The sequence below is a fragment of the Podarcis vaucheri genome (genome assembly GCF_965113315.1).
Source record: "Podarcis vaucheri genome assembly, chromosome: 11".
NCBI lineage: Eukaryota > Metazoa > Chordata > Lepidosauria > Squamata > Lacertidae > Podarcis > Podarcis vaucheri.
Window position 1 is genome coordinate 14,945,468 of NC_138749.1, and position 13,517 is coordinate 14,958,984.

The window sequence follows — 13,517 nt, forward strand, 5'->3', positions numbered from 1 at the left end:
GAGAAACGTTTCCTTGCTGCTCTCAGCTCACAGCTCCACAGCATTCAGCAACAGCGTCTTTCAGCTTGCTTGCTTGCTTGCTCCCGTGCTCCTCTGCTAGACACCGCAGATTTCTCAGCTCCCGGCAGCTCTTCCGTGACAGTTTTACGATAGGTGATTTAGGTTACCCATAACCTGTGGAATTTGTTTGATCTGGCGCGACCCCCGCTAATTGATTTACGATCCTCAATTAGCTCTTTACTGCCCGGCACACTTCTCCTGCCGCACGCTCTGCTCCGATCTCTCAGTCACGCCGTAGCAGAGATTACACAGCGGTGTAAAACTGTCATGTAGCTTGGCTTCCAGACAAACACACACAGTCCAGGTTTGTCTATTTACAGCTTTTATTCCAACATTTCTCAGGAATTTCCAGGACTATTTGCAGCCATGACAAAACTGCATCCTTTCCCCACAAAGTACCGAGTGGGACTGGCATACTCTTCCCAAGCTCCTCCCAAGCTTCCAAAATTGACGTCAGAATGGTGTGGCATCATGGGAAGAACTTAACCCGTTAAGTTCCAACCTCAACATGTGTTACCCATAGCAATGTGCACAGGTCGTTTTGCATACACTTCATGAACTAGTTCAGAAGATGGTAAAGGGTGTCCAGAGTAGAAACAACTCAAAAAAAGGGGAGATAGCAGAAAGCAGAGATGGTGGAGAAGAGGGGACGGTAGATGAAGATAATTAATGAACTCAAGCCACAGAAAGGTTATGCAGTGGGGCAAGGAGAAGGTGGCAGGTAAAACGGGCTTTGTAGCTCATTTTTGTTGAGTGGAAGGAGTGACTGGTTATAGTTGGTGACTGAGTGGGAGATGTTGGAGTGATTGGATGGAGGTGTGGCAGTAGAATGGAATGAGTGACGCTGAATGAGTAGTAGGTTTTTGTACGATTGCGTAAGGCAGAATCTGGGTGTGACACATAGTATTTTGTGAGTCAAGAGACTGCTTTCGCAAGAGGGAGACTGTATTCCTGATTCTAAAGATGTTTCAAAATGTGCTGCTGTATTTTTGATTTGGGGGATTTTATTGTTCCACAGAGATTCCTGGAGGGCATTTATGGTGCTTGGGTTGGCACCACCTGCTAGCTGTGCAGGCAAAAGCCTTTCTTCAGATTATCTCCCCAAAGAGGAAAGGGGCCATCCTGCCAACCAGACCAGCCCATTCAAGTGTTGTGGGTAGTGGGGTTGAGCTGAGCTCCTTTTAAAAAGTTGGAATCTCTTTTTCTTGTCCATTGGTTCAAATCATACCCTCTTAAGCAGCAGAAAACAAGCTTGCTCCATATTTTATGTGATAGCCCTTCAGATAGTTGAAGAGGACCCTCATACCTCCTCTCAGTTTCTTCTTCTCCAGAGTAAACATCCCCAACTCCTTCAACCATTCCTCATAAGGCTTGGTTTCCAGACTCCTAATCATCTTGGCCACCCACCTCTGCACACATTCCAGCTTGTCAGTTGATCCTTCCTAAGCCTAGTATTTTCCTTACAATTTTTTTTGGTTTTTTGTTGGTATACTTAACATTTGTTTTCAAATTTACTTATAGGTTATGGACATCATCATGTACTGTCTTGAAGGTTCATTAGTCAAGAAAAAAGGACTTCAAGAGTGCTTTCCAGCTATCTGCAGGTAGGGTCACAAATTGAAAAGAGACTGGTGATGAGCAGATTTTGCAGCTGTTATAATTCCTATCCCTTCCTGTTACTATAGTTTATTGGCATTAGGCAAATGAATAGTCTGTCCTAGGAATGTTACAGGGTTTGGATCAATTTACATTGACTCCTATCTAAACCAAAATCATGGACAGAAGCCCATGTTCAGTATTAAGTTGAAAGTTCTTTGGAATAGCTCATAATGTGCCGACTTTTGTTGGAGGAATGGGACATGGAGGAAGGTGTTAATTTCCTTCATGAGCACAAATCATCCCATGTCTGAGATAAGCCAACAGGTGCATGGTCAACCAAGCCAGTTGCTATGGAAACAGCTCAGTGCCATCTATAATAAGTGATTAAGGCATGTCAGTTCATTAGTCAGTCAGTGAATCTTGTGAAGTGAATTGAAGTCTGTGTTACATCTTGGAACTGCTGAAGCAGCAGAAATACTTTGTACTTGTATATATATGTGTGTGTGTCTGTATCTGCAAAGCCTACAAGCTGTGTGTATATATCCATATCCAGAATGGTATTACTGAAGCCTTATCTTCTGCAGTAGTCAACTATTTTGGACCTTAAGTTGACTCTGTGTGGTGACTGGAACTGGGGGCAACTTCCGTTGAGTGAGTATCTCACCTCAGATTCCCAACAACTTTTGGGCATGGTGAAGGATCATTTCAGAAAACCATGCCCTCCTTTTTCTACTACCTGTTCTTATGGTTTGGGTAGCAGTGGCTATTATACCCTCCACATGGCATAATCCAGATTGGAGCGAGTGCAGGAAAAGAAAGCAGGTTTTTCTGTCTTCACTCTGGCATCTTCAGGGTAGAAAACATTCAAGAAAAACAGTGCCATCAGTGAGGAAAAGCAATGGCTTCAAGATCGCATCCACAAGAGACATTGATACATGGCCATACAGCCCGCACCTTCCCATGCTATGATCTCCATAGGGCCCATGGCAGGTTTGCTGCCCAACCAGAGTTGATATGAAGATCCAATTGTAAGGACCATTACGCCATGTGTATGTTGAGTGTTAAAAGTTCTATTGCTCCTGAAGATCTGCTTTAGAGGTTTTGATAGGTACCCATTTGCCAAGACTATCAGGCTGTTGGGCACATAGAGTAGGGTCTTTCGAGCTGTGGTCCCTCAGTTGTGGATCTCAGTTGCAGGAAGAATCAGACAGGCCTTATCCCTTGATAGTTTCAGGCAGCCCTGTCACTTCCTGGAATAGCCAAGATACCTTCCTGGTGAAGTGGTGGGCCATTAAGGAGAGCAAAGGAATTGACTTCGTACGAGCCAGCAAATGGGTGGCCCTCCCTCAACTGGCAGGTAGTTGTTGTTGTTGTTTAGTCCTTTAGTCGTGTCCGACTCTTCATGACCCCATGGACCAGAGCACGCCAGGCACTTCTGTCTTCCACTGCCTCCCGCAGTTTGGTCAAACTCATGCTGGTAGCTTCGAGAACACTGTCCAACCATCTCGTCCTCTGTCGTCCCCTTCTTGTGACCTCCATCTTTCCCAACATCAGGTTCTTTTCCAGGGAGTCTTCTCTTCTCATGAGGTGGCCAAAGTATTGGAGCCTCAGCTTCACGATCTGTCCTTCCTGTGAGCACTCAGGCAGGTAGTTAGAAGAAGAAAAAGGCAGAGTTGAGAAGAGAGGTTGGACTGATGTGAGCTAGAAGCAAAGCAGCAAACTGGAAAGACAGAGACAGAGCAATGTTTGATTTTTGTTTAAATCCAAGGCTGTGGCTATGGGGGAATAAGGGTTTCTTGGGGCATTAATACTATGGATCCCTCCATCATAGGCTCAGGTTGTATGTATGTGTAAATAAACCATATATCATGAAGACACCACAGTCTCCGCTGTCCGTCATTTGAAAATGAAGCACGAACCCTGGGTAAGCGACTGGAACCCCTGGAATCTCATACCACTCAGAGTTTGGGGTGGCGTACAGCAATATTTAGGCTATGCTGGGTTCTCATGACAGTGCTAGCTTTTGAGCAGTATTTTAGAGCAGATGATTAGGCTATTATTGTCTGTGTTTTGATGTGTATTTTCTAAGCTGCTTTTGGGAAGATTTTTTAATTTTCAAAGCGGGCTATAGATCTGTTAAATAAAAGAGCACAGGTAGTGATTTCAGTGTAGCACGCTGTGAAAGCAAAAAGAGGAACGGCAATTCTTATAGGCTGCGCTACTGAAAATCTGCTCTGCATCACATACTTGAAATGCAAAGGCAAGGACAAGTTGGAATTAATGTGAGAAAACTCTCTATCCTGGAGGCATGTTTAATAGAGACACATTGCCTTTTAAATTGTGTTAAATAGCATGTATTATATCTTATTGTACGTAATTATGGCTTCTATAAAAATGATACAGCATTGTGCTAATGACAGTACAGATTAGCTTTCAGACCAGGAGAGATTTTTTTAAATATGATTTTGCTCTGTAACTCTGGAAGGAATCCAAGTGGAAACTTTTGACATGATCCTCTTACTAAATATTTTAATATGATAATGATCTTCCTGCTATACTGATTAAATGTTCAATTGCATACCTGTTGTGATCATATAGTGCTGTCAGTTCGAACAATATCAAAGCATATTCCCCCGCCCCCAGCTAAGCTGTTATTTTTTGTTATTATAAGCCATGATAACAGCTGTCTCCTAAGTAAAGTGTGGAGACTAATGACAATTCCATTGTCTTCTTTTCAGCAAGGGAGGGGCGCTGGAGGCAAGAACACTAGAGGCAATACTCCAATAAGAACAAAAGCCATTCCAATAGGATTTGTTGTTAAGATCCACTGTCCTTTTTGCTTTCTGCCACAAAGGCCTGTTGAGGGTCATGGGTTGGACTGACCTATAGTCTTCATGTTAGATTGAGTTTGGGGGGGGGGTACTTTCATGGTCCTCATGTTCAAAGTAGGTTGGTGGTCACATGCTCCTCTACTCCCAGACCCTGACATCCCCTTCCCCATCTGTCATGCCCAGTCATCACCTACTTTTGACCCCTCTCTCTGTGACCCCTCATGACAATCTCTGTGTTGAAACATAGATCTTAGAGACTCTCCCCCTTCACACATGGTTCCTACCACAGCTAACAGATCACTCAGTATACAACTTTTAGACTAGGGGTTCCCAAACTTATTTGGCCTACCACTCCCTTTTCGGGGGGAGTGGAATACTCAGCGCCCCCTGGAAATCTACCTCCTTTAAGCAAAGGGGTGGAACCGGCATCGCAACATGCCAGCCATTGGCCAAATAGGCAGGCAACCTGTGATCCACTTCCTGGGGCTGAGTGAAGCCAAAAAGGGTTCATCCAATCCTGGTAAACCTTCCCACCTCCAGCACAACGACCAGATCCAAAGTATTGGCTTAGAAAAGGTGTTCCTTCGTGCATGGAGGAAATGTCTCTTCCACAGTGATGCCTAATGTCACCCATGTACAAAATCCAGAAACAAAGAGAATATGCTTTGATCAATACAGCGGTACTCTCACGTGCAGATTTATTAGATCCGTCTGTTATATTAGAACTCACAGATTAAATCAACGAATATTTGTGGCCACCCTGACAATTTCCTCTTCCATTCTTTTATTACAAGTTGGCCTTGGAGGAAGGCAAACTGTTGGAGAAGTAGTTATGGGGGTGGGACGGGACTACTTGGAAGGGACTTCCCCCTTCCCTTCCAAGTAGCCCTCCCCAACCCCCACCCTGCACACACAAAGAAATTACTGGTTTGCAGACTAATCTTCTCCCCTCCTTTTATTTGAAATTTTAATAATCTTTTAGACTTTGCCTTTGTTCTGGTCAACTTCATGTTCAATGAAGATTCCCATGCAATCTTGTTTACCAGAACTCAGACTGCCCTGGAGCATCCTTTGCAGATCAAAGCAAAAAAAGTTAAATTGCAAAGCAGTTCAGCCGCATTGAGAAGTAAATTAGTTTAAACTCAAGGAAGCTCAATTGCTGGATCTTAATAAGGGTGAGCATCTCATTTTAGCAAGCATAAATTAGGCGCCTTGCTAAAACTGTGGCCTACACCTTATAGTTTTAATAGTCTGCGCATTGCAGACCTGATTTGGAGCATCTACATTTACACTCTGTTTTTGTAACTCATGTATGTGTGCTTCAGTGGTGGTGAGCCTCATATTTCATATTAATTGCTATCATTATCTAACTGCGCTTCAGGATTGCAGTGCGCATCAAGAGGACAGTCAGCCAATGTAATCCACATCGGCTTTCCCACAAATAGAAGTGGGGATGTCCCATTTAATCTGTAACGTAAATCATATAGGGATATGCATCTTCATCAGTTTTCTTGAACCATTTGTTGCACAGAACTCTGTGGGTCAAATCCAGTATCTATTGACTGTGTTTTATTCAGACCGATATCTTCTGATATTTTGGCTAATCTTGTATTCTGACTACTGTATGTGCCATTAAAATGCCAGACAGGGATCCTGCAAGCTGAAACAACAGAATAGTAGTAGAAATTGTGTTAGGCATAGGGTAATGTAGTTTTTGACATTTTGAAAATGTTAGGAGTAGCAAGGCCTCCTCTTGTTTAGGCCTTAATTCAGCAAAATCTTCAATACAATCATTACCATGAGCCTTCCTTTAAAAGGACTGGTATCACTGAACTGTAGTTGTTTGATATTTGGGATTAAAATTCAGTGAGGAGCTACAGCTGAAGAATCATCGAAAAGAATGGTAACAATATTGATGGAGTATCAGTGGAGGTGTTTATTCTAGTACATCCTTGGTTTCTCCAGACTTTCCCTGAGCTCTGACCTTGATTTATGTTTCTGAACCCCCCAATTTCCTGTTGTTTGTTTGTTCCGTATGGTGTTTTATTTTGACTGTTGCATTGGTTTCATGTTGTGTTTTTGTTTTGATGACATTGTTTTTATATTGTACACCGCTTAGTGGTGTGTTGTTGTTTTTAAGTGGCTTATAAATGCTTTGTATATTAACTAAATAAAAATACAAGTGCTATAGTTGTTTCGGGACAGGGAGGGGGAGGCAGATGGAGAGGAAACAGGAAACAAAATGCAGCTCAATGAAGAGAGAAAGTCGATTCCTAGGAAACTGAAGTGAGGGGATTGGGAATGCCCATGGTGACAGAGAGGAAGCCAGAGGAGAGGGAATACCCCAGGAATTCTGACCTAAAGGTCATCATGAAAAAGGCTGTCCATTCAGCCTCAGGTCACAGTGAATCAAACGTAACAGACGGTGTGCTTCAGGTTTCCACTTATATGCCCAGTTCTTATTGCTTGAATCTTTCAGATCAGGTCTCCAGGATCCGATACCTGAGTTCGGCCAGGCTGCCCAACCTCATCTCCTAGAGTCAACAAAAGCATCAATAGCCAGACTGATAGGGAGAATGCAAGTCCACAGCATACCCCCCCCCCCATGGATACCTCCTTCTGACCTCTGTTTTAGAGCTTCAGTTTAACAGGGTGGTGAGAAGAGAGATTTCTGTGTGAGATTCCCTAGGCTTCTTTAGCTGTGTGCACTGATTTCTGCACATCCCCATTTCCTCCTGCCAATGCTTGGCAGCATCTGCAGCCAACAAAAGGCTGCTTCTCGAGGGAGTACAGAAGTGTGAACCTAAGTGTTCACTTATGGTTGCACTCGGGTTATTGTAAATATTTGGAATCCAATCTTATTCACTCTTTAAATAAGCATTGCCTAGTTTCCCCCTCTATTTATTTGTAAAAATAGACAATGACTTGAAAGAATTACCATAGAATGGCTTGAGTCATGGCTTATTTTATTCCAGATAAAATAGGTGTTAAGCAAACAGCTTATTTATACCAAAGGAAAGAGTGCCTGTGTCCCAACATCACTTTGAGGTTGATTATTCAAAACAAGTGCAAACATTGCCCTTCACTATGTGAATTTATTTGCCATGGCCTGTCCTTCTCAAACAGTCATATCATATGTCAACTTTGAAACTGTGACAGTTCACGAAACACAAATTCTATGGAACCTCTTAAGTATAGATGTATGAATTTCAAATTTATTGCTTAGCCAATTGGCCATTACAATGCAATAATTAGATCACCAATGACTGAACATGACCAAGCATTCAAAACGTAATTGGCAATTCCAGATATAATTTAAATCAAATAATTGCATTAACTACAATTACTGATATGACAAATCAGCAATCTATCAAACCTATCAAAATCATTCATGTTAAGATAAAATCTTGTCCAAGATAGACATGTTTAGAATAAGTGAAATTAGCTAAGATAAACTTACTCTGAATGTCTATAACTGGAAAGTTGGCATTATTAGATGAAATCTATCATACTTTAAGAAGACTTAAGACGGAGAGTGGCAAATATGTAAATAGATATTCCACATTTCAGTAAAAGCATGTCAAATAAAATGGATCATCTATTATTAGTACCATTGCATGCACACCATCTGAATGCTTGTAGCAAATATTTTTAAATTCTCTCAAGACAGTGTGTTTTTAATTTATGTATTATATTTTAAGAGTTCTTATAAATTTAGTGGTCAACTAGCTTTAAATATATATATATATGTAAGAATGAAATTTTGGAAAACCAGCTAGAAAAATATTTTTGTTCCTGTTCTCTGAGGAATATTCTTCTGTATTGACTCTACTAATATTTTTGTTGTAGTAGTTGTAAACGATTCTGTTTCCCATCTTGATTGTCTGATGTGGGGCAAGCCACATTTCCTTCCCTTCATTATTCTATCAAGAAGCATTTTCAGTTATACTGTCTTCTTACAAAAATAAAAATATTGATATAGAATAACACCAGTTAAAAAAAAATACCAGCATGCAAGACCTCAGTGGAGGTGATGGAGAAGAACAGGCCTCTGCACCAGCTATTGCAAATTGTCAGGGGACTGTGCACACAGAAACACAGACTGAATTCATACTAAGCCAGAAATCCTGATTTAATAAGCTGGGAGATTCCTGAGCGGCACGCAGGTCCTTTGCAACCACTTTGCTTCTTCCTTTGTGAAAGTGACTGGCAAAGTTAGGATTCATCATTTAACTATAGCGTTCTATTACGTGCCAACCCAGCCTGATTCAAACGAAGCCAGAATATCAAGCCAACTTTAAATCAGGACTTCCTATCCTGGTTTGTTCTGAAGTCACAAACCATAGTTTTTAAGTTCGCACATAATGGAAAGATATGGTTAAGTGCTGGATCCCAGCATGTTCAGCCATGCACATGGAGGGAGGAGCCAGGGGGCTGCATGCTGGTGTGTGCATTGCTTATTGTGCCAGGATGTTTGACTTAGTATTGCATGTGAATATGGCCATACTGTTTTGGAAATCCCATGCAAGTAGCAAAAGCTTTAAGGGGTGTTTATTTCAATTGCATGAATTGATATTCCACCCTTCAGTATAAATATTCCCAGGATGGTTTAGAACAGGCTTCCTCAACCTCGGCCCTCCAGATGTTTTTGGCCTACAACTCCCATGATCCCTAGCTAGCAGGACCAGTGGTCAGGGATGATGGGAATTGTAGTCTCAAAACATCTGGAGGGCCAAGGTTAAGGAAGCCTGGCTCAGAACAAAATAGAGAATTATAAAATCTTAAGACCTACAGATACACACAGAAAGATAAAACAACAGATTAAAAAACTAGCACCATTAAAAGACACTCTCCTCAAATTAAACGAGTATGAAACTGGTAGAAACTTATAGTGCTGATATATCCCGAGTAGATCTCTGTGTGCTGGACCATTGCCATCAAGAAGGATCAGAAATCAAGAACCTCAGTGGTTCTTGGGTGTCACTTTGTCGTGTCATCATTAACAACCCTCTGCCTTTTTGCGAGAGAAATTGCAAATGTCCAGAATGCAAGGTTAACTGTTAACACAGCCCTACAAAATTGCCCCCAGCTTTATATTCCCTTATAGGTTACTCTTTGTTGCGTTTAGCTTGGTAGTGTCACAAATTGTGCAAGGCTGCATTAGAGCAAAACTGCATTCCTGTGCACAGAAGCCTTTGCTGGTGCAAACTGTGTATGAAATTATGCTCCCCAAATTCTACTCAATCCCAATCAAGAAAGCACAGAGCCACCTGTTGCTTTCTCCCTAATCTATTGTTGTACAAAAAAACAAACTGCAGCAAAGCAACATCTTAGAATCCTTTTCAATTTTTTTGCCTGTGTTTTGTTCAGCCGTATTAAATAATTATGGACAAACTTCAGTGCCTCAGGCATCAGAATTCCTTAGACTAAAACCTCCTTGCTCTTCAGAATCGCCTTTTCAGTACTGCATTGTGTTTTGCCCCCCACTGCAGCTGAAAAAATAAAAGATGCCAGTATTTGCATTATAATCTATTCTTTCCTCATCATCTTCCTGTTTTCATCAGGAATTTGTTTCTCCCTCGTACCATCTTTCCTGGAAAGAAGGTTGGTTGGGGCTGTTTGCAATACAGTGGTACCTCGGGTTACATACTCTTCAGGTTACATACGCTTCAGGTTACAGACTCCGCTAACCCAGAAATAGTGCTTCAGCTTAAGAACTTTGCTTCAGGATGAGAACAGAAATCGTGCTCTGGCGGTGTGGCAGCAGCGGGAGGCCCCATTAGCTAAAGTGGTGCTTCAGGTTAAGAACAGTTTCAGGTTAAGAACGGACCTCTGGAACAAATTAAGTACTTAACCCGAGGTACCACTGTACTCTTCTATATCTATCTATCCCTCTTCCAAGAGAAGAGATTTTGGAATGCCAATGTAAGCAAGTGCAGTTAATGTTAGCATCGCCTACACAGAGCCATGCAGGAACAGACAGAAATCACCCACCTGCTTCTGTGCGGTGGTGGCAGGAGGGGAAATCCCTTCATATAGTGGCAAATCAGGCCTTCAGTGCAGAAAACTGTAGCAGGCAATCAATAAACCAATGATCAGCATTTGATCACCAGATCACCACCTAGTTAAACCATCAGCAGTAATCCAACTGTTATCAGTTGCATGTGAAAAGAATGAGGGAGGCAAAAAATATTGTATCTATATGGATATGGATATGGATGCTGTATCCTAGTTCCCATTTCCTCTCACAGTGAAGCCAGAAATATGGAACTGTGTGCTGACACGAATAATGTTTTTTTTCGCTTGCTTGGGTCTTCGGTGCTGCATATGCTTGTTATTCCTCGATTGTAGCCAGAGTTGTGCATATATCCACATTTGAATGGGCTTACCCTTGCAAAAGGAGTGTATCACAGAAAAACAAAAACACACAGGGGTTTTGTTAGCCAGAACTCACAGGAACTCAGTTCCAGCACCTCTCAAGTAGGCGTCATTGCCATTCTAAGAGAACGAGGGAGGTGTTCAAGGTTAGTTCTTTTTCTAGAAAAATAGCACTGCTCCTAATGGTTGCCATTGCAGTACAGCTTGCAGAGTTTGACCAGGGAGACCTGGGTTCAAATACCTGCCCAGCCCCCAAACTTGCTAGGCGATCTTAGATGAATTAATGTATTATTATTATTATTATTATTATTATTATTATTATTATTTTATTATATTGCACTTTCAACCGCATGCACCTTACAGGGTTGTTGGTAGGATAAAATGGGATTGTTAAAATGGGAGAATATCGACAATTAAAATGGTAGTCCTCCCCCAATTATTATTTTTTCAAACCATCCCAATTATAAATGGAATTAGTTGCTTTAAAGAATGACATAGGTTCCTGGCGAGGTACATATGGCAAGGCAAGAAACCCAGGATCAAATTCAAATTATTAACAGATTTAAAAGAAAGGGGTGGATTTGCATTGCCAGACTTTAGGTTATACGTTGAAGCTGCATGTTTAGTATGGTTAAAAGACTGGATTCTTTTAAAGAATGCTAACCTATTAGATATAGAAGGATGGGATAACATAGTAGGTTGGCATGGTTATCTGGGTTATGAAAAAGTGAAAATACATAAGGGTTTCAAAAACCATATTGTTAGAAAGGCAATATTCAAGGTGTGGGAGAGAAATAAAAAATGATTAGAGACAAAAAAAACCACCCGTGGTGGATATCACCAATGGAGGCAATGGCAGTTAAAAGGAAAAACATGAGTACCAATTGGCTGACATATAAAAATTTATTAGAAGAACGAGATAACCAACTAAGACTAAAGGACTGTGACACAATAAAACATATCGGCGTAAACATGTTGGCTGCAATATCAACAACTCAACAGAATTTTCAAACCAGATAAAAGGGGAAATGGGTTTTACAAGATACTTTCTGAACTAGATAAAGAACTCTTCTCAATAATGAAAAAATCTGTCTAAAATGTATAAATTATTATTGAATAGCCACCTAAAAGATGAAGAGGTCAAAGATGTAATGGTAAAATGGGCACAGGATTTTGGACACAAAATAATAATAATAATAATAATAATAATAATAATAATAATAATAATAATTTTTTATTTATAAGAAAGTAAGAATGGGGTGTTTTTATAAATTATATGAAAAAAGGAGGTTCCCAGACCATCACTTGGCTTAGCGTAGATTAAAACCCCACTGACAACCAGAATGTTTCTCCACAGATTTAACAGCTGATTACAAATATTTAGAATAAGGAACTACTAAGTATGTTCAAGGGTAGCAGGAAGTCATGTTATGAATCAAGGAGTCAAGCCAGTTAGATGTAAAAAGACAGCTTGTACTAGTTACATAGAAGTGTAATTGAAAATGTTTGTTTTGCGGGTACTGTTTTCTTTTTTCCTTTTCTTATCTATGTATGTGGGGTTTTTTTCTTTTTTTTTGCATACTCTATGTGTGTCTATATGTGAAATATTAAAATAAGTAATAAAATAAAATGGGATTATTAGGAGAAGTGTGGGATGAAGAAATAAATTTCCAAAAATTAAATACTATATGTGTTTCAAGAAAAATCTTATCTGGACAGATTGAATAAATATCCTATAGTCCAGGGGTGTCAAACTCAAATTCATCGGGGGCCGCGTCAGCAGTTTGGTCACCCTCAAAGGGCCGGTTGTATCTGTAGGACTATGTAAAGGACATGTAAAGTGGAGGTTTCCCGTGTAGAACGGCCGGCGCCGCTAGAGGGCAGGCGTTCTCTGGCTTGTAGGCTGCCGCACATGTGCTAAAGAGGCGGCTTTCTTGTGTCAAAAAAAAAAAAAAGCGAGAATAAAAGGTGAAGGCTGGCGGCCGGCGGCGGCTACACGGGCCACATGACGAGGTCTGGCGGGCCGGATTTGGCCCGCGGGCCTTGTGTTTGACACCCGTGCTATAGTCTTTAAAAAAGACAGAGAGCTCCAATCAGGTCTATTCAGAGCAGTTTCTATGTTCTGCCAAGAGTCTTTATTCAGTTTAAATTGTTTCATAAGAAGCTGGATAGGTGCGTTCATCTGGTAAGGTGCAGAGCTGCAAGACAAGGGCGTCACGGCCGTTAGAACAACTGTTTGCATATCCCTGGCTAAAGTGGATTTGCAGGACCAGGCTGTGAAATAAAATGTTGATACTAGCAGTGCTATTAATTACCAGAGTGTAGTAAAAAAAGAAGAAGTTTTGCATCCCTCACAGTCTGATCAAATCTCACTCGTTCCTTGCTCTAATGTTCAATTCAGGTTCTACATGGTCAGCTATTATGAGCGGAGCCACAGAATAGCAGTTGGATCTCGCCATGGTTCAGTGGCCCTCTACGACATCCGGACTGGAAAATGTCAGGTAAATAAATCATTGTGATCTCCTCTCTGTAAACTGTGGAAGTTATTGAAAGGAAAGAGACTAGCTCTGCACCAGTTGACATGCTGAGTCGCTGGAACATTATGGATAATGCTAAGGGGGATCAATAGTTTAATGAAGGACTCAATGT

General features: G+C 41.1%; 1 protein-coding gene across 5 annotated transcripts in view; it reads left to right on the plus strand.

Annotated features, from left to right (window-relative positions):
• WDR7 (WD repeat domain 7) overlaps positions 1-13,517 on the plus strand; it is a 228,882-nt gene that overhangs the window by 164,410 nt on the left and 50,955 nt on the right. For all 5 annotated transcript variants that reach the window (XM_082241763.1, XM_082241764.1, XM_082241767.1 and 2 more), the window contains 2 exons: positions 1,582-1,664; positions 13,270-13,369. In XM_082241763.1, the coding sequence (XP_082097889.1) occupies positions 1,582-1,664; positions 13,270-13,369 (183 nt within the window). The remainder of the gene's footprint in view (positions 1-1,581; positions 1,665-13,269; positions 13,370-13,517) is intronic.